The 20,414-nt window shown below is 36.3% G+C and overlaps 1 protein-coding gene across 3 annotated transcripts in view; it reads left to right on the top strand.

The window, feature by feature from the left end:
* Window positions 1-17,512, top strand: part of LOC120631179 (beta-arrestin-1) — a 111,192-nt gene extending 93,680 nt beyond the window's left edge. The window contains exons 3-14 of one of the 3 annotated variants that reach the window (XM_039900660.1): window positions 1,366-1,426; window positions 6,987-7,082; window positions 8,150-8,210; window positions 8,620-8,762; window positions 8,864-9,090; window positions 9,582-9,714; window positions 10,544-10,704; window positions 11,308-11,379; window positions 12,493-12,636; window positions 13,454-13,540; window positions 14,195-14,314; window positions 15,092-17,512. In XM_039900660.1, the coding sequence (XP_039756594.1) occupies window positions 7,011-7,082; window positions 8,150-8,210; window positions 8,620-8,762; window positions 8,864-9,090; window positions 9,582-9,714; window positions 10,544-10,704; window positions 11,308-11,379; window positions 12,493-12,636; window positions 13,454-13,540; window positions 14,195-14,314; window positions 15,092-15,179 (1,308 nt within the window). In that variant the 5' untranslated portion in view covers window positions 1,366-1,426; window positions 6,987-7,010 and the 3' untranslated portion in view covers window positions 15,180-17,512. Of the gene's footprint in view, window positions 1-1,365; window positions 1,427-3,364; window positions 3,655-6,986; window positions 7,083-8,149; window positions 8,211-8,619; window positions 8,763-8,863; window positions 9,091-9,581; window positions 9,715-10,543; window positions 10,705-11,307; window positions 11,380-12,492; window positions 12,637-13,453; window positions 13,541-14,194; window positions 14,315-15,091 lie in introns of those variants that run through there. The other 2 variants (XM_039900652.1, XM_039900669.1) reach the window with 2 other exon arrangements.
* The last annotated feature ends 2,902 nt before the right edge of the window (window positions 17,513-20,414 follow it).

Below are 20,414 nucleotides of genomic sequence, written 5' to 3'. Positions count from 1 at the left end.
GACATTATAATAAGAGATAGATTGATGATGACGCTTTATAATATAGCAGAAAACACGGTAATAAACTTGTAGGTAGATATTTGTTTCATCCTAATTAATGACCATAACATCTAAAAACTGCGTGGTCGCGCCCACGCACGCTTTTTCCTTGCTCACATATTTCATCGGCGTCTGCTATTCGTCCAATACGTACTATTAAAGATAACCTGCATTCCTTCGTAAATTTCACGCTAAATTCCACCCCACTATCCGTTACCACTGATGAGGGAAAAACAGATATATAATACTACATATAGGTAAAGAGTCTTTATTGTTTATGCAAAGCTATCTGATAGAGTGTCTCTTTCAAGAGCTAAGATCATAAAATAATACTTACACATTTTTTTTAAGTAATGTACATACAATCTTCGAATCCCCGTTATTTGATTGTATAGATTTTAGAAAATCCCATTCTTAGCTGATACCAAAACCTTAAAAGGATCCTGCTTACCTTCTAAAATTTACCGTCCCGAACTTTGAAAAACGTTGGGCATTCTAACCACTAAGTCGATGGGATTTTATAGTAGATAACTTCTTTAGCGCGATCTAGGATCTAGTGGCGCCATCTAGTTTTAATAACGTGGAGACCGCCACTAACTCATTGTTACCAAATAAACGGCTAATGTTTATTTTCTTAAGCAGAGTAGAATAGTCATCTGACACACCTCCTCCAACACATGACGAAATACATGTAAACAATTGCGGAGACGGGAAAGTATAAGCCTTAGTTCTTTCCCAGTTTGGTTAAGTACGTCATAATATGTATAGCAATAGGAAATTATCCTCAGTTACCTTATACAAAATATATCATTATTAAATGTCCGTGTTAATTGTCACATAGCCGTCCTTACGATATAGGTTACTTGTAACCTTTAAGCTGAACCTCCAGAGCTACTCTTTTATCGACTCAAATCAGTCAAAATACTCGCGGCGCGTTTTATGTTAAATTGAATTTTAAATCTGTCAACTCGCTTGTGGGGTTGTCTAATATAGAAATGAATAGAATAATAAAACATGTTTTGCAGACCTCACATAGCTTGGACTAAGAAATCACTAACATCTAATAATAATCAAAACGCCTACCACTAGCTGTTTCTAGCAGCGTAGAGATTGTTTTAAGCTTTCAATCCAACCTTTAGAGTGGGAGCGGGGTGGTTGCTACTCGTCCGGGAAGTGTACAGACCCCTGTTCGGTCCAAGGGTCGGAGGTAGCCATCAAGCTGCTCCAATACGACAAAAAAAAATGGTCGCTAATCCCTGCATCCAGCTGTGGCATACTAATAGCATGTGAATGATAATAATAATGTGTGTTTGTCTGTTGTTACAGGGCGGCGCGGCTGCGCATGCTAGCGTGAGGTGTCACACCCTGGGGCCGCGCAGGAAATATCGTGAGTACCACCATTGGTATAAGGTTCCAAAGTTCAAACTGTCGTGAGTAAAGTTAATTTTAATGTGTGACCATATACTCGTACTTATTGTCCTGTTCGATTCAAATACTGTTTGAGGGACACTTTTCTGTATGGAAGTCTTAAGCATTCGCGCAAATATTTAAAGATAGTCACCAATTCTGTACCACTTCTCTTTTTATCGACTTCCCTGGCGGTGTGGCGCAGTCTCTTATAAGTGTGAGGGAGATGGTCCGATACTCGGCAGCATAATTTCGGATTATTTTCTGGTCTGACCTGGCTTAGGCTAGTTACCGTCAAAAGCGCGCCGCTTTGCGCGTAGAAACTTGTTAGGCGCGTGATTTTAATTTCCATACAACTAACACAATAGCCCACTAGCATCTTCAATAGCATCATCACTATCCACCAGGTAAGATTGCAGTCAAGAACTTACGAATATGGTAGGATTAAGAAAAATACATAAAACTGTCATATTTGTATGGAGTTGAGATACTTTGAAGTTTGTTCCTTCGTATAAAATTAGTGTAAAATGACAGATTTACGCTTACATTACTTGTTAACTTACACTACGGCTACAGTACCATAACTCGCGCCAATAAAGAATAGATGCGTAAAAGACGGACGATGTCGGGTTCATTCGCACGACATTCGCAAGCCCATATGTTGTACGAGAGAGATAGCACGACATCGCGCTCTAAAATGGTCACCCATCCACCAATTACTAACCTAACTCACCGTTGCTTAAGCATCGTAATCGAGTGTTCTGCGTTGCCACAAGTAGGTAAGCAACACCGCTGCAACCTACACAAACGTCATAATAACTTAAATGGTCACAAAATGGGCAATTTCGACATAATATGTCAGGCGTCATACGCTCTCAATTCTACCTACACTGATAATGAATTCTGGCATGAAATTTCAACGCTTATATGCGGGTTTCCTGGTTACTATGTTACTTAGAATATTATTCACTGTGACGTCACATCTCAGCACGTATAACGTGGTTTGTATCACCGCACGGTGCGTTCGATACTATCGTTACTTTAGGCGTTCTGCCTAATTAAGCCGGATTCACTTGGACTTTAAGGATTCACACTACATTGAAGTGTCGTGACGCGTAAGTAGGTTCAACATAGCAGGCGGCGTTGAGGCATCACGTAAGAATTAACGTCTTTGCTGAAAAGTGCATCCATCCTTATTTTATTTTTATTCTAATACAAGTTAACTTAAGCTCAATATAGTAGCAGGATAACCTGTTAGGGGCTTGGCAGTTACATCATTTCATTTTATTTAATAAATAATGATTTTTAACGATACATTATTTTAAGAACTTTTGCAAAGGAGTTCACAAAAGTTATTATTCGTAACTAACCCGAAATAATAGCGTTAGTGGCGAAATCAAAATTTTAATAGAGAATGTCGAAATCCTGTAAAATTTATTTTTGCAAATACCCAGGTTACAGGTTTCCCCGAGGATATTCAATTGGGTTTCACAAAAAAACAATCCAAAAAAATAGGTGACTCATTTTCAAGAGGTAACGTGTGTGCTCACCACATTCTGACGTCCAGGGATTTTTTTTACACTTTCATCATAGGAAAAGCCTCAAAGAAGTAGGAAATAGGAAAAAAATATTTAACTGGTTTATTTATATTGAATTTCGACAGGACAACGTCTGATTTAGCGTTCCGGTGCGATGTCGCTTAGAACCCGATTTAGGTTATTGGCCTAAATAACTACTTTTCCCAATATGTCTTCACTCAGCTTATATTACGCCCGTGGAGGTACCAGAGTCCAGACGAGTCGCGGCATAAGTGACATAAAAATGTAAGCATTGTCCTGTTTATATGTGCGTAATAATAAATAAAGAGTCAATGGTATTTATTCATGTGGTTTTGCAGTTAACTAACCAGTAACTCGGTTACATCCAGCGCGAACAGTTAACTATACTTGTAGTTAAATTAGCAATTTAATACTAGTCATTAAAACGTATTAATATCCTCTTGCCTACGCCATTTAGGTTGTGATTAAATCTAATGTATGCAATTAGTATTTCCTTATGTGTTCATAATTCAAGTTACATTAAAATTTACGATACGCTTCTTACGACTTGTCAGTGAATGCGAACTATTTGTGAAGTTATCCGTTATTGTGTGGAGATCGCAAATAATAAACGATGACTTTGAAGCCGAAAATCAAGTTCCAAAGCAAGGTATGCTATTATTATTTTTACTTTACCTTCTGTATGTTGGTTATTGCAGACAGATCGTCGCTCAGCCCTCAACCGCAAAACGCATCGTTTCATCAATGCTTTACATTTCTTATGTCAGAGGAAGTCTGGGCTCAACTGTGGTACCATTAAGGCTGAGAATGATGATGATGCTACCTGATCATTTCGGGATACCACCCGTGCACCCACCGACTTCTCCCATCAGTGGCTGCAAGGAGATTCGTCTGCCGTGCGCTTCCAACTTTTGAAGCCCTCTTCGCATATGCGGTATTCAAGGGGCGGCGTACTATTAAACCAGATTCAATGAGACCGCCATATCAGATAAAATTAAAAGTGTGTAAGTACTAGTTAGTACTACTACACACTTTTTAATTTTATAGCGTATTTGATAAACTATATGAATCTTTATCAATACTATTGAAAAGAAACTTAAACAAATAAAATCTTTTAACAATTATTCATTGTAAAGTCATCGTCAAAGTCGGAGCGAAACGTGCGTAGCGAGTACGTGGCTGAAGAACTTTTTGTCGGTGTGGAGTATAAATATTAAAGAATTACACCGTACAGGGTCTCCTGCTTTTCGCGTAGTATAGTAAATCAAGCGTAGTTTTCATTGTACATCATGGAATTCCGCAAAATAACGCCTGTTTCTATCTAAAACATCAACTATCTTATACCTAATGCATCTGAATTTTTAGCTCTCAAGTGACATTAAATAGCCTATAACCTTCATTAAGAATTTTGCAAACAAATGCAAAATATATTTCGTAAATCCGACCAGTAAATGTAGTACCATAGATTAGAGCTATCCAAGGAAAAAAAGCAAGCTCTTCAACTTTATTATAAGTAGAGATAGATACATATTAATTGGTTTTGTGCTATATTTACTTAAATAGAACTGAGAAAAATTACTAAGTTCCATGGACCTATATCCAACAGTGGTAGCTATAAGATATTCCTAAGGGTTCAGTTTTCCTTTATGAAGTTTGAAACTATAAAAAAAAGAGTGACTAAAATTGATTTATTTCAAGTCATTCTTCGTTATAATTCTTCATATTTTTCATTTACTTATTGACCATTGTTCGTGGTTTGTACTCAATTCTTCTGAATTGAAGACGTTGCAATAAAACCACATAAGGTAGATAAGTTAGGTATTTCCTCGCACTGTTCTTATGGTATGTTAATTAATGAATAATGGTATTTCTATTATCCTTGGGAATATACCAACATCGGAGTATTAACGTCTACTACATATTAATCCCTATCCCTATCCCTACTAATATTATAAATGTGAATGTAAGTTTGTTTGTTACGTTTTCACGCAAAAACTACTTAACCGATCCTTATGAAACTTTGTACACATATTCTTGGAAGTGTTAGAAGTAATATAGGATACTTTTTATCCCGACATTATGCTTGGTTCCTTTGGGAGAGCGGATGAGTGTTTAACGATTTTACACCATAACTCCGACAAATTATAACCGATTTAAATAATTATTTTTGTACTATAGAGGTTATAATATGTGTTTTATTTTGTCCAAACTGTTGTATGAGATAGAGGACAGAACTCTTCAGTGGACATTAGCAAACTCCCCACATTTAAGGCTAAGCCTTAAACTTAAGCGATACTGAATACTTTAATTTTTTTTAGATCTACAACAAAATTTAATGCCACATCTAAAAACAAAATCAAACGCAGACAAAGTCGCGGGCATCAGCTAGTAATATATAATGTAGCCCGAAAATAGAAACGGAATTGGAACAAAATTGATAACTCACCTACACTTCATCGCTTCTCGATAGTAGCCAATCGGAGTGTTGATACTAATCATAGTGTTGATTACTCGTGTTGATCACGAGAATAGATGATTTACAAACACATACAATATACAATATTTATATGAATGGGAATTGGCTAGAATTTACAGCGTTAAAAAACATTAAAAAAAAATGTTCCATTTGAAAAAAGATTCTAAAGGGTAGTAGCTTCAGCTCTTCTGAGAATTGAAAGTATGTTTGGTTTCATTTATAGCTTGAAATTAGATAATTTTATAATAATATAATAATATAATATTAATGTGATGTGCCTTGTTTTCATATGTTCGTTCGTAATAAATGCTTCTTATGAAGCTCATGTGATTTTGAGAACGAAAGCGTCACGTTAACAAAGTTCTTTTTTAAATTTTGAGCGTATTTTTGATTGTCTTGGCTATAGTTTAAGCCAGAAAGAAATCTCTTTTGGTGTATACAAGTTTTCAGAGATATAATAATTCACAGCGATATAATTTATTGTTTTTTTACTTTAACAATTTCAGGATAAACCTGGTAGTATGAACTCAAATCGTGGAAAGTTGAATGCATTCAGTTGTTTCAGCGTGATGCGCGCTTCCCAGATCCAGACGGACAGACAGACATAATAGACTGAAAAAACAGTTTTGGCTGAGAATACTACGATTATAGAGTGCCCTGCGAAAATATAAAAATATATTCAATGCACAGAATTCGACCCGTTACAGTTTTATTGTGATTTATTTTAATTTATTTATAAATTGAAATAAAATAAACATATTTTATAGGTTGAAGAATTATAAATATCACCATACAGACTCTCCTGCTTCTCGCGGAGCATAGTAATTTAAGCTTAATTTTCATTATATAACTTGGAATTCCGCAAATTAACGCACGCTTCTATCCAATATTTAAATCTTAACATATCTGTGCAGGCTAGTTACTTATTTCGGTTCGGCCAACGCAAGCTTACTGCACGTGTTATATATAATATACTTTATTTAGCTTGCACGCATAATTATGTATACTAAAGCCTAATTACCAAATACACTAATACTGATTATCTTAATATATATAAATCTCCTGTCACGATGTTTGTCCGCGATGGATACCTAAACTACTTAACCGATTTTAAATTAAATTGGCACACCGTGAGCAGTTTGGTCCAACTTAAGAGATCGGATACCTTAAATCTTTAATTATAGTCGCAATTTTATTTTATTGCAAATTATTTGTCTATAATTAATTGACAGTCACATGTTATATAAATATATATATATACTACTATACTCATTTAAGGCTTAGCGATACTGAATACTTTATAAACAAAATCAAACGAAGTCGCGGGCAACAGCTAAGTGTTCTATATTACAAACTAAATTAATTATCTAAGGATGCTTCAGTTGAAAAGGCTGTTGCAGTATTTGACTACTGCAGCGCTGTTGTTCAGGTGTAGTTTTGATTGGTTTCACGTGACTAGGATAGATTGAAGTTGGTGGATTTGTATATTTAAATGCTTGTTGCAGTGCTGCGGTGGGCGCTGGGTCACAATGGACGACGGAGGCAGCAACAAACAGCGCCAGGCTACGCGAGTATTCAAGAAGAGCTCGCCGAATGGAAAGGTGGGTTTACTTGTTTTATGAAAAGTCATGTTGTGTCAAGTTTGTGGCCCACTGGTGTCATAATCATCATGATCCAGCCATAGCCGCCCCCCCCACAGGGCACGGGTCTCCTCTCAGAATAAGCAGGGTTTAAGCCCTCGCCCACAACTCTGGCCAAGTACAAATCATAATCAAAGGTACTCAATAGTTAATTTGCTGGAAATTATTCTAAATGTTTGCTGGCTGTTTGCGGCTACCAAATGGTAATATTTCCGTGTAAACTTCTTCTACTGATAGCTTATCTTTGTCTAATTTAGGATGATTATTTTGGCAAGTGCAGGCCCGTAAATTTTCGTATTCTCTTCCGGTAAAATATAATTCATAAAATATAAAATACTAGCGTACCCAGCCCGCTTCGCCGGGCTAGATTTTACTTTATTTTTATTAAACAATAAACTTACACCATTAAATTTTTAATTTAAGTCTCATAATATATTAAATCATTTATTTCTCTCCGTATTCATTCTCTTCTATTCTCTTCTCGAGCGCCAATATGCATGTACACCCAACAATAGAATATCATCATAGTATATATAATATAATAGCTGTATTTGACAGTTCAAAAATAGGAGTGCCCCGATCGTCACCAAACTTTACAGGATTAATCGCCAGGTCAATCCGGAGATTCCCTGAAAGTTTCATTGAAGTCGGTCCAGCCGTTTCGGAGCCGATACGGAACATACCTACACACTTTTTCTTTCATATATATAGATAAATAATTCAATATTAGTGTTTTTGTAAATATCAAAAGCATACGCAAGTATTTGTCACGCGAACTATATTACCAAACTATTTTAGTTTTAATACTGAGGAAACAAAGTAGCAGTAGACTGCTTTGCTTTTTCACTGTATGCTAAAATGAGAGCCTTGCATATTTCTATCGCATTATGCTTCAACTAGAAACTTTAAGCTAACTCTTACTCTTTATTTATTGTCATTACAAACTGTTTTATGAGTAGCTAGTGCAAGCATTTTTGATCAAACTGCTTTTTGGAAGGAAAAATTAAACGAATTCATTTTATTTTCAGATCACGGTGTATTTAGGAAAACGAGACTTCGTAGATCATATCACACACGTCGACCCGATTGGTGAGAATTTAACCAATCCAATATCTCTAGAGCTTTTCCATATTAATAGTTACTTCATACTTCCTGAGGTTAATCTAAAGAAATACCTTATTAGACAAAATAGCCGTAAGAAAGAAAAAAATATAGAAATACCAAGAAGATATTCTAGCAAGTTACTGTTATAAGTTATAAGACTTACGAGAACGGTATCAGAGAATAATATAAAGTTAATGATTGTTTAATGCTTATTGCTAAATAAATGGTAGAGCCGATGAGAATGTAGGTTTAAAGGGATGATCGAAAATGGCAAAAGCAATTATATTGAATGGCTAAACCTATAAATCAATCCGTAAGAAATAATGAGCGATAACAAAACAAATAATATAGGAGAGAATTATTATTTTTAAAATAAAAACGCGTTATATTTCAGATGGGGTTGTACTAATCGATCCAGAATACGTAAAGGATAGAAAGGTCTTTGGACATGTCCTCGCTGCGTTCCGATATGGGCGGGAGGATCTGGACGTTCTGGGTCTCACCTTCCGCAAGGATCTCTACCTCGCTGCAGAACAGGTGTGTGACTTGTTACAGCGATGATATTTTAGAAATTTTCGAACGATGATGATGTTGATATTTAAAAGTGGTCAAGGTCAATCAAATGAAAATTCTTCCAGATTTACCCGGTCACGGGAACTCCGAAGCGACCGCTGACACGGTTGCAAGAGCGACTTGTCCGCAAGTTAGGGCCAGCGGCTCACCCCTTCTACTTTGAACTACCGCCGCACTGCCCCGCCTCGGTCACTCTACAACCAGCTCCTGGAGACACCGGCAAACCATGTGGGGTAGATTACGAGCTGAAAGCGTTCGTCGCGGACTCGCAAGATGATAAACCGCACAAGAGGTAAATAAATGCCTTTTGATTCATTCAATACTTTATTATAGCTTGAAGATATTGACAGTTGTCCATTATGGTCTGAATATGAGTAAAAGACCCTTAGGCAGATCTTCGCCCTAAAATTTGTTAGGTTACTTTCATTGAGCCAATCTTACATTAAGCATGGTAATGAATTTTTTAACAGTTTAAATTTAACAGGAAATATAGATGAAAGTCACAAGATTTACACTTGAGAAAAGCATGCAGCTTTTTTTCAGTTAAGAGAAAGAGAGTATACTTCATTGTTCAACAAGAGACACATACCTTTTATAACTTATAACGACGCATAAATATAAAACTTTTACAATTGAAACAGTTTACTGTCAACCTTCAATAGATTTGGAGAATCAGTTCGTTCCAAAAGACTCAGACACCCACATTGATTGATTTGCAGTATAACAATTGAACCGTGTAAAGAGCCAAGTATAGGATTCTGTAAACGATAAATTTATTTTCAGAAATTCTGTGAGGTTAGCGATCAGGAAGATAATGTACGCGCCGAGTAAACAAGGAGAGCAGCCGTCCGTCGAGGTTTCCAAGGAGTTTATGATGAGCCCCAACAAGTTATACCTGGAGGCTTCACTGGATAAGGTAACCAACTCTACCATCCCATTGCAACATCTCTGATCAGATTTTTGTCGATTTCGTAATTTATAATTTGCGTTTACGCAGAATCATTCAACATTATTTTTTCGTTAACAAATATCTTAGAAAATTTGAACGAGATTGCGCGAATTGCGACATTTGTTTTTGAGTTGACGTACGTTTCGCGAGAGTTTTATCCGTACCGTACCGTTAAATTCGTATTAAACCACAGATATTTTGCCCGCGTGAATTTTAAATCGCAAATGCTGGTGGGTGTCTTTATATAATTGTAGGATCGCGGATCAAATATCGCACGGATTCTTTTGGAGTGCGGGCTAGCTTATAACGTACTTGGAGTTTTTTGCTAATATTATAATTATACAACGTGTAAATGAAAACCGAAATAATACTTCACAGGCTTTAGATCACACACAGGATTACCTCTAAAGCCTGTGTGTACTCTGAGACATATCTGTAAAACCGAAAACCTAGTAGTGTTTGTGTAACTGCCATAGTTTTTACTGAAATAAATCAAATATAGCCCTCTAAAGCCTGTGTCACATGAAAAATTAAAATCATGTGATTCCTGTCACTTTATTAGGTAAGCGTCGCGTAGCGAAGGTACTATGCGCGTGTCGGTCTTTTATCTTCAACAGGGTTGTCATAAGTAAACACTAAGAATGTTTTGATTTCGTTTCTATGGAAAAAGAAATGTCCTTCTTTTGATTTAATATTTTCACAGGGTGATTCCTTATGGAATATTCTTATGCATTCTTTAATATTATTTCGTAATTACACGTTGTATAATTATACAAATATTTTACATTTCTTACAGGAATTGTACCACCACGGAGAGAACATAGCGGTAAACGTGCACATAGCGAACAACTCCAATCGATCCGTCAAACGCATCAAAGTGTCGGTGCGTCAGTTTGCAGACATCTGTCTCTTTTCCACCGCCCAATACAAGTGCACCGTCGCGGAGGCAGAGAGCGAGTGAGTTATATTTCTTTTACTCACTTGTTTATAAAGAATATAGTTAACAGTCAGTCAAAAATCGGTTGTACGAAAATGACGATAATGCAGTTATATAGAATTGTAGATATGTTGGATTAGCACATAATTTTTTTTAAATCTAATAACGGGTACATACCGGAATATTTTTTTGAATTGTTTATATATCGATCCAGTAATTTGAATGGTGGGCGACTTCTGCCTTGGCTAGTTACCTCTGTACCGACAAATACATATCGCCTGGCGATTTAGCTTTCCGATTCGATTGTATTAATGTGACTGCCGTAACGTTTACAGATAAGCGCGCTACCATCTTAGACTGTATTATGCGTTTTACCAAATTCTTGTCCTACTTAGTTATATGACAATAACTGAATCATTCGCAACTCAGTTACTCCAGTGTAATATTAGTGACCTTACACATTCATTATTGAGACCTGAAATATACAATAATAAATTATCGTTGAATTCTTTCAAAAAAGCTTCCGCTACTTTTATAAGCATCACCTTACTAAAAAAATCTCTTATTGTTTACACGAATGATTGCTCTGAAAATGTACCCAAAAGAATGTGTTTCTTATTCAGGGACGTGACCAAGTGGAAAACTTTTAGATTCCCCCTTATCGGATTGTTCAGTAAGAATATAAAAAAGTCTGTGTAAGTGTTTGGGAGTGTACCTGGTTAAGCATGCAGCGCATTGCATATATTCCAAATTCTATCCCACTACTAATTCTGCCTGCTCCATTTTGATTGTAGCTTAGTATTTACTATTTACCCTTTTTCAAATTTTTTGGCTTCATAACAAAAAAAAAAGATTGGGACGAAAATGTGAAAATGGGGGAACTTTTAAAGCGTTTGGGTGCTTTTGTACAATTGCAGATATGTGAGTTATGGTTTTAGCCTAGCACAAAACATCCTCGACATCGATTTATTTGGGTATATAAATGCAATCGGGACGACTAACAAGCTCAAGTATACATAATTGACACTTTCTCGAAGATTACAAATTGACAAGGTGACTGAATGTAAATAGAAGATCTATCAAGGATAACGCATGAATACATTAAAAATTATCTAAGTTTAGGAATGGACAATCAACTCTCAAAATTTAACTGGTACACCCAGAAGGTTTCTTCTGCACCTAACAATAAAACCGGTGGCGGAGATCACATTCACAACTGAACTTTTTAATTTTTGTAATATATTATAAAAATAAGCAGCTTCTAGATTCTAGTTAGCGTAAGATCACACTAAAATTTATCTTGTTGCCTTCCTGCACACACAAACTTGCCGCGATATCAGTTTCTGGTATACACTCACTCTAAAATGAAAAAATCAATTTGGAGAAGGAGCACAATTTAAGATAATTTATTTTGCCGAAACGACCGAAATCTTAAATGAGGCCGCAAAGTAAACAACTATTGTTACCTAGTTGACCTTCATGTTTTGCCATTCCATGCATTTTTGGTCAACATAAGGATAAACCAGAATTATGCATTTTTTCCACACTTTGCTGCAATCTGAGACACATCGTTTACTAGAGCGAGAAGATCTCTTAACAAGCGTCTCTATACATTTCGGCATGAATAGACCGATTCCGCGAAGCAATTTACTCGCTCCAGTGAATCAAGTATCTACAGAAACAGATGGGAAAATGTACGTGCACGTAGCTTTTGTTCAGCCTAAATATGATCTTACGTCGACTGCAGATTTCTGGGAGCGAGAAACGGTAAACTCGAAGCAATAAACTTACCTAACCTTTGTTTGTAGGGAGGGTTGCCCGGTAGGTCCCGGTTTTACGCTGAGCAAGGTGTTCACACTTACGCCACTGCTGGCCAACAATAAAGATAAGTGGGGTCTGGCGTTGGATGGACAGCTCAAACACGAGGACACCAACCTTGCGTCCAGCACACTGTGAGTAAACAGGTTTTATTACATTCTATAGCCTTACAAGGTCACGTACATGCAGGAGAACCAAGCAAGCAATTTATACCACCTTTTAGAATATTTCATCATCAATAGCATAGAACAGTCCACTGCTGGACTAAAGGCCTCTCCCGACAGGAGAATTTGCACATAATCACCACGCTGGACTGGTTGGTGATCGCAGTCGATGGTAGTGGTAGCACAGAAGACGCTGCTGCCCGTTCTCTGTTATATTCTCCTAGTCACCTCGAGACATACCTGCGGGTAGAGAAGGTTTGGGGACCACCTTTTCTAATATGCAGTTGCCACACGACAAGATTAACACAAACTTTGACCTTGACTTCAAAAAAGTTGGATCAGGTGATACAAAGTAGGTACGTGCAGGCACAACGTACCTTCATATTTTCGGAATTCTATGCTTTTTAAGCTATTGAATAATGCAAGCAAGTGTGCTTCAACTGTAAAGGAAAACATTATCAAGACGAAGTAGTCGTGACCAGTAGAGATAATTTGTGGTTTTTTTTTTTTATTTTATTATTATTAATTTATGGTCCCACTTAGCCCACCGGATGGTAAGTAGATAACCATCACCTATAAACAGAGCAACACTTACCGGGTCATGCAAGGAACGCATCATGCAAAGTATTGCCATGAGTCAATCAGCCTGAGGCGTAGGTGTTAAGCCTCATGAGCCTGTAATTACACTGGACAATCTCAGTTACTAAAAGCTCTACGTAATTAAGATAATTATAGTATGTTCCATTATAATATATATGATCAATTAATAGATTTTTTTTACTTTCAGTATTGCTGATCCATCGCAGCGCGAGAATTTAGGCATTATAGTACAGTACAAAGTGAAAGTGAAGTTATGTCTCGGACCTTTGGGCGGGTAAGACAATTCTAAGTTTATTTATTTTCTCTGTTTTTATAAATTCAATTAAAATTATTTGTATGGGGAATTCAACTAAGCTAGGCAATAGCCGATCGGGTACTTGGTTCAAAGTTATTGGCAAACCGCAAATCAGTTGATTGTGCTGCTTTTAAGTAACTTAAACTACGCTCACACTTACAAATGAACACTGTGTATCCGTATTATATTTTATCATCCTAAATTAGACGAAGCATATGCACCTCAATAGCATAGCATTGGGGCCTCATAAGAAGGCTAGAGTTACAGCGGGCGTTGGAGAAAGTATCTCTATGTGATGAAATTAGAAATGAGGAGATCCGTAGATGAACCAGAGTTGCCGACATAGTTCATCGAGTCGCGACGCTGAAGTGCTAATGGGCGGGGCACATAGCTCGGAGAACGGATGGACGTTGGTGTCCCAAGGTTCTGGAATGGCAGCCCCGCACTGGTAAACGCAGCGTTGGTCGACGTTGCAGGGAGCCGCTGGACGCAAGCGGCAGAAAACCGTAGAATTTTGGAACTAAGACCTATGTCCATCAGTGGACATCTATCGGTTTATATGGTGATGACGATAGGCACCGAGAGCTCGTTCTCCGGTTATCGACACCCGGTTGCAATACTTGTGTTTTGCAGCGAGCTGAGTGCCGAGCTGCCGTTCATCCTGATGCATCCTAAGCCGGAGGAGGAGGCACCGCGGCCTGTGCCCGAGCCCGCCCCGCTCGACCACGACCTCATCCAGCTCGACCCGCACCCGTGAGTACCTCACCATCGTAACTTTTTTGTTTTTTTTTTTTTAGTAATAATTGACGGACAAACCGTCGAAACACTTCACAGGGCATGCAAGGAGAACGCGGAGGAGGATGCAGATGAAAACTAAATATTTATTTAGTTTTCATCCTCAGCCTATTAAAGTACAACTGCTGATATATATATTTATTTACTTTTCATCCGCAGCCTATTAACGTCCAACTGCTGAAGTATATATTTATTTATTTAGTTTTCACCCGCAGCCTATTAACGTCCAACTGCTGATGTTTAATCATTTAATTATTTAGTTTTCATAAGCAGCTTATTAACGTCCAACTGGTGATGTTTATTAATTTAATTATTTAGTTTTCATAAGCAGCCTATTAACGTCCAACTGTTGATGTATATAATATTTTTTTTTTTATAACGTACAACTGCTGCTGTACACAGACCTCGAATCTCATAGCTTTTAGAGCATAGGCCCACCACGCTGCTCCACAGCCTTTTATGTCTGGTGGGAGACTTTGGCCGTGGCTAGTTACCGACGAAAACGTGCTGCTAAGCGATTTAGTGTTCCGGTGCGATGCCGCTTAGAAACCAATTAGGGGCCACCATACTCCCTGACAGGTTAGCCCGGTGCCATCTTTGCTGCATCATCACTTACCACCAGTTGAGTTTGCACAGGGCTGTTGTGGAATAAAAAAATAAAAATTGCGGGTTGGTAGACGTTAGTTTTAGAAGAACGCTATTATACCAATTATTAATAGGTATTTTTATTCCTAGTGACGAGAACGGCCAAGAGCAAGACGACGATATTATATTCGAAGATTTCGCGCGTCTCCGGCTCAAGGGCGCCGACGCAGACGCTTGAACGAACTTCACACCCGATCGCTGGATCGCACGCAATACATTGCGTCCCGGACTTACTACACTCCGATGCACGCCCCGATGTGCTAAGACTTGACAAGAGAACGGAGCGCCAAAACCAGATAGTCCGATCCAATTCACAAATTGTCGGCCAAGATAATGAGGCGAGTGCTGATTAAAAACATAACAGATCGTAAGGTCGAGATTTATTTGGTAACGGTCGTGAAACCGAGATCTCGGTCGGCAATAGACATTCTTGAGTGTGATTTATAACGGAAGCAATAAAAAATGTTTTTTTTTTTGGTTCGATAATGAGACTTGATTTGTTCGAGAATGCGCCCGAGATCTCGGTCGGACTTTGTAAGAGTATCTCCATCGAAAACTTTCCACGGATTAAGTAAATGCGGGTAGCGCTTAACTTGTAACCTGGCTCTCGAGACCTTGGTATTATTTTGTTATGTTTCCATTTAGTGGTTGAAAATAGACACTAATGCCAATTTTCACTAACCAAAATGGCAATGGCCTTATCAAAGGAGATTCCTAGGCAAACATCAACCATTCACCAATAGTTATCACCTAAGAGTTAGTGAAACGTTTTTCTACAAAACATCGACTAAATTATTAGGCATTCGATTTATGCCTAGATTTAGTGAAAATGGGCATTATTCTTTAAGGTCGATTTTAACTATTTTGTCGTTAAAGGTTGGTGTCTTTTGAACTATTGTTCACGGTCAATTCCCTTTACTTTAAATTGGATGTTGAACAGATGATTATATATTCACGGGAAGTAGATTCTAGAGTATCTATTCCATTTATTTTGCCATTAAAGTTGTACAGAGTAGTTAGCGAGAAAATAAATAATTTTAATGCAAGTCAAATTTCGTCTGAACCGAACGTAATGTACGGCTGGCCACGCACAATGTTAAATGAAGCGTAGTATGTGAACGAATTTAGTGAAATAATGAGACGTTGACGTGTCCATGTATCATCCCTATACACTATACATGTTGAGGATTTGACCCACAAAGATAAAACTTCAAAATTTTCTGTACCTTTATAAACAAATAATAAAATCTGTGTTTATTATTACTCTTTATTTGACATGAAGTAAAAGAATTATACAAAAGGCGGCCTTATCGCTTAGTAGCGATTTCTGCCAGGCAACCTTAATAACAAATAATAACCTTGTTTAGATAATAGAGTATGAATTCCTTTGCGATAATTTTGATCACAAAGTTGTGGGGTATAATTGCCTGAACATGAGTACGCAAGGCAAATGCGTAAACGCTTTAATCTGTTTATGAACAAAATCGTATGAACTGGGTGCCTTCGTCGGCGGGTATACCCAAAATAACACAAACCGCATGGTTAACTGTTTGAACTGCTGCGTTATGCTTTGTACACGTTATAGGCTAATGCAATTTTAAACATGAACGCTACAACACTGAAAGTACCTAAGAATAGCGCAAAGCATATTATAATTAAATTTTTTATATAATATTTGATGTATATTATATGTGGAAATTTTATTTTTGAATAGGGTTATTAATTAAATAATCGAGTACAAGTTTAGGCTTTATTCGTTGGTGTTATTTTGTCATTATTGTCCATCTAAACTTTTCTTTATTAGTGAATTTATAGTACAATATGTTTGTTAATGTGCATTTATAGAATAAAAAACGTATTTTGTACCTCAATGTTATTTACTTTTCGGGTAGTGGGTGTATTTATGTATTAATAAATAATAATGGGAGAATCATATAATATCGTTCGATATTTCGATTGAAGTTATAATTATTAATAAATTATATATTGCACAAACATTGCATTATACGAAATGTTTTTTTGTAAATGAATATAATCTATTGTCTATAACATACATTATGATATTGCTTTTAACATATTATGTTGTTATATGCTGAACAGTATATGGAGTGGATACCAATATTAAAGGATTTAATCGCCTTTTTTTTTTGTAAATGAATGTGAAAAATTGCAGTCAATTAAATTATAACTACGATTAAATTAATTTAATGCTGATTGCATATATTTCTTGAAGTCTGCCTTTTAGAAAAAAATACAATTCTAAATTTAATTCTTAAAGACCTCGAGCCACGAAGTACAATAAACAAGCAATATTATGCTCTATTAGCGTAAACTTTTAAACAGATTTTAATCGATTCTGTCTGTTTATATTCTAGTGGCTTTAAAACCATCATCTTACGGCATGCGTTAGAAACAAATCTTATCTGAGATCTTCAGATAACAGATTGAATTGACGGTCGATTGTCGCAGTGGGCAGCGACCCTGCTTTTTGAGCAAAGGCCGTGGGTTCGATTCCCACAACTGGACAATATTGTGTGATGAACATGAATGTTTTTCAGTGTCTGGGTGTTTATCTGTATATTATAAATATTTATGTGTATTATATTCATGAAAAAAAATTCAGCAGCTATCTCAGTACCAATAACACAAGCTACGCTTACTTTGGGGCTAGATGGCGATGTGTGTAATTGTCTTAGTATATTTATTTATTTATTTATTTATTTATTAATTGAATAGAGCTACCCTTCCTACTCCCCTCTGTAAAAAAAAAATATAGCACTTAAATTTAACCTGCCATCTGATGATTTTGGATTAGATCGACTATTATTATTAATCTGTGACCATGTACATTTGTTCCCTGTACATAAATAGTTGTAAATTATGTGGCATGCTTACTTGTAGTTTAAGTTTATTAATGCAAAAGATATTTTAATAATAACATTAACATCTGCATAAGGGACAAGTATTTTAATATAATCCACCATATTTCTTTATACGCAAACCATATTTCACCGTTCAGCCGCCATTTCATTTTACCAAAGTCGTATCGTATTGTTTCGTGAGCCTTATGTTTTATATGAAGACTCCTGTTTCGTGTTGCAATAGTAACTCAATGAAATGAGTTCGACTTCATATAAAATGCATGGCTGCGAGCAAGGTATCAAGATTTTAATGTAACTGTTTTTTTTTAATGCACGAAACTTAAAATTGACACGACTATAAATGGGCTCTGGGACGGTCAAGCCGTTCTTATTTTTGTTTCGTTTTCAACCCAAGTTGCTTTAGGACCTTACGTATAAAGGATAAACTAGGAACAATTATGCAGTGTTTATTATGCTCTGAATAATTTCAACTTTCATCTTTCATCATATAAGCCCATTACAGGCCCGCTACAAGGTACGGGTCTCCATCCACAATGAAAACGGGTTAAGGCCATAGTCCACAACGCTGGCCTTTGCGGATTGGTGGACATTATGAAGAACTCTCAGGCATGCAGGTTTCCTCACAATGTTTTACTTCACAGTTAAAGCGAGTGATATTTAAATTGCTTAAAAGCACATAACTTAGAATTTCGAAAAGTTAGAAGTTGCTAAGATTCGAACTCGGCCCCCTGAAAGTGAAGTCGAAGTCACACAGCCACATGGCTATCACCGCTACAACGTTATGCCACATTTATTTGCTAGGCCCTGAATGTCTCAAAACTATCTCAATGTGTGTTGGATTATTTTCGTCTTAACTACGTCCAATTGATCAAGCTAATTTCATGTCACAATCGTCATTGGAAATAAACCGCTCGCTGTCGTACGCATGATTTTTCCGAGTCTCAATCGAACGTGGTGTCAAGAACGATAAAGCAAACAAAAACACATAAACAAAATCGCATTAAGCAAGGAGCTGGGGTCAAGCAAATGTACACGACCAAATGTGCTAGGCTTATGCAAAAATCCTCGTTATAATAATTATTGATTTTAAGTCTTTAGACCATCCCTGACGTCCTTTAGGGCATACATATAGCAACCTGTTTTGTACGTACTGACATAGTCAAAATAAGATTTAATTTAAATTAAACACGCGTATAAGCACCTTCTGACCAGAGTTCTTATTCATAACTTTAGTTCTGTCAGTTTAGAGTTTCGTGTACGAACAATGCTATTAAGAAAAAAAATGTTTTCAATGTTTTTCTTAATTACATCAAGAGTTTGAACTCGAAATATTAAAATTGCTGTGACTGCGACGCTCATTTTGAAATAAAATATTAAACGTGGATAGTCTTATTGCAGCTATGTATTTAATTTAAATAAGACAACCATAAGACAAAATATTTTTTTACAGTTTACCATTTGTAAATATAATATAGATATAATATGCATGTGTAATTGTTCTGGTAACTAGTGTGCGTGGACGGGACTCGGGCTTTTGAGTGAAAGGGATAGAAGATATGACGTCATTCAGCTCTCTCTTTTCCCCGCACTATAGTTATCCATAACTTACATCATTTCATCTGCCTTTGTGATATCTGTCTTAAAACTTTACGATCAAAACATTTTATAAATATCCAACGGAGAAAAAGTTACAATTTTATTTATACATAATATTATATTGTTTTATTCAATAACTGTATAATTTTTGTTTAATTATTTTTAGTTTTTAGATTGTACCTACTAAATTAATGTATACAATTTTAGTGATTATGTAAATTTAATTAGAACAAACAGTTGAAATCGCACCTAAAATAGCCAAAATACACACTTTGTATACAGTAAATTGTAAAGGTTACACTCAAAATCAATTACTTGAAATAATCTCCTATCGCAATATACTGTGGACAATGAAGGGAGTGAGTATGAGATTTGCATCCTAATCGCTTTTAAGTATTTTAATACCAATGTCAGAGTAAAATGGACTTTAGTTGCATTGATTTAATGTCTAAGTTAGTAAGAGTTGCTACAATAAGTAATCATAGCAAAGTCATAAAATGAAATCTGAACTATAAGATTTACGACTTTAAAACTATAAATATTAATTAGGTGCATTTTACTTTGAAGATATATGGTTTCGATACTAGAAAATGATTCCGCTCATAAGCGTAGAAATAGCATTCTAAAGAGTACCAAACTTATTAAAAAAGCTCAGTCACTTACAACATGGAAATTGATTTTTCTGATAGCGAGATAAACATAGTTACAGTATATAAGAAAGGAGGTTGAGATATCCTTACCTCTTTTTTCTATCCACTATGTTATACACGTTAGTAGGAAAATCAGTCATTAGAAATATTTGTTTATGTTATGTACAAATTCACAAATTAAAGCCTAACGTTGTATCAAATGAAAAAAATGATCAATAATCAAAAAATACAAGAGTACACAGAAATGTTTATATCCATAGAGAGTAAGCAAAGCGTTCAAAAGTT

Source organism: Pararge aegeria, chromosome 2, assembly GCF_905163445.1.
Source record: "Pararge aegeria chromosome 2, ilParAegt1.1, whole genome shotgun sequence".
NCBI lineage: Eukaryota > Metazoa > Arthropoda > Insecta > Lepidoptera > Nymphalidae > Pararge > Pararge aegeria.
The sequence above is the reverse complement of the archived record's forward strand: the minus strand, read 5'-3'. Positions and strand labels throughout refer to the sequence as shown.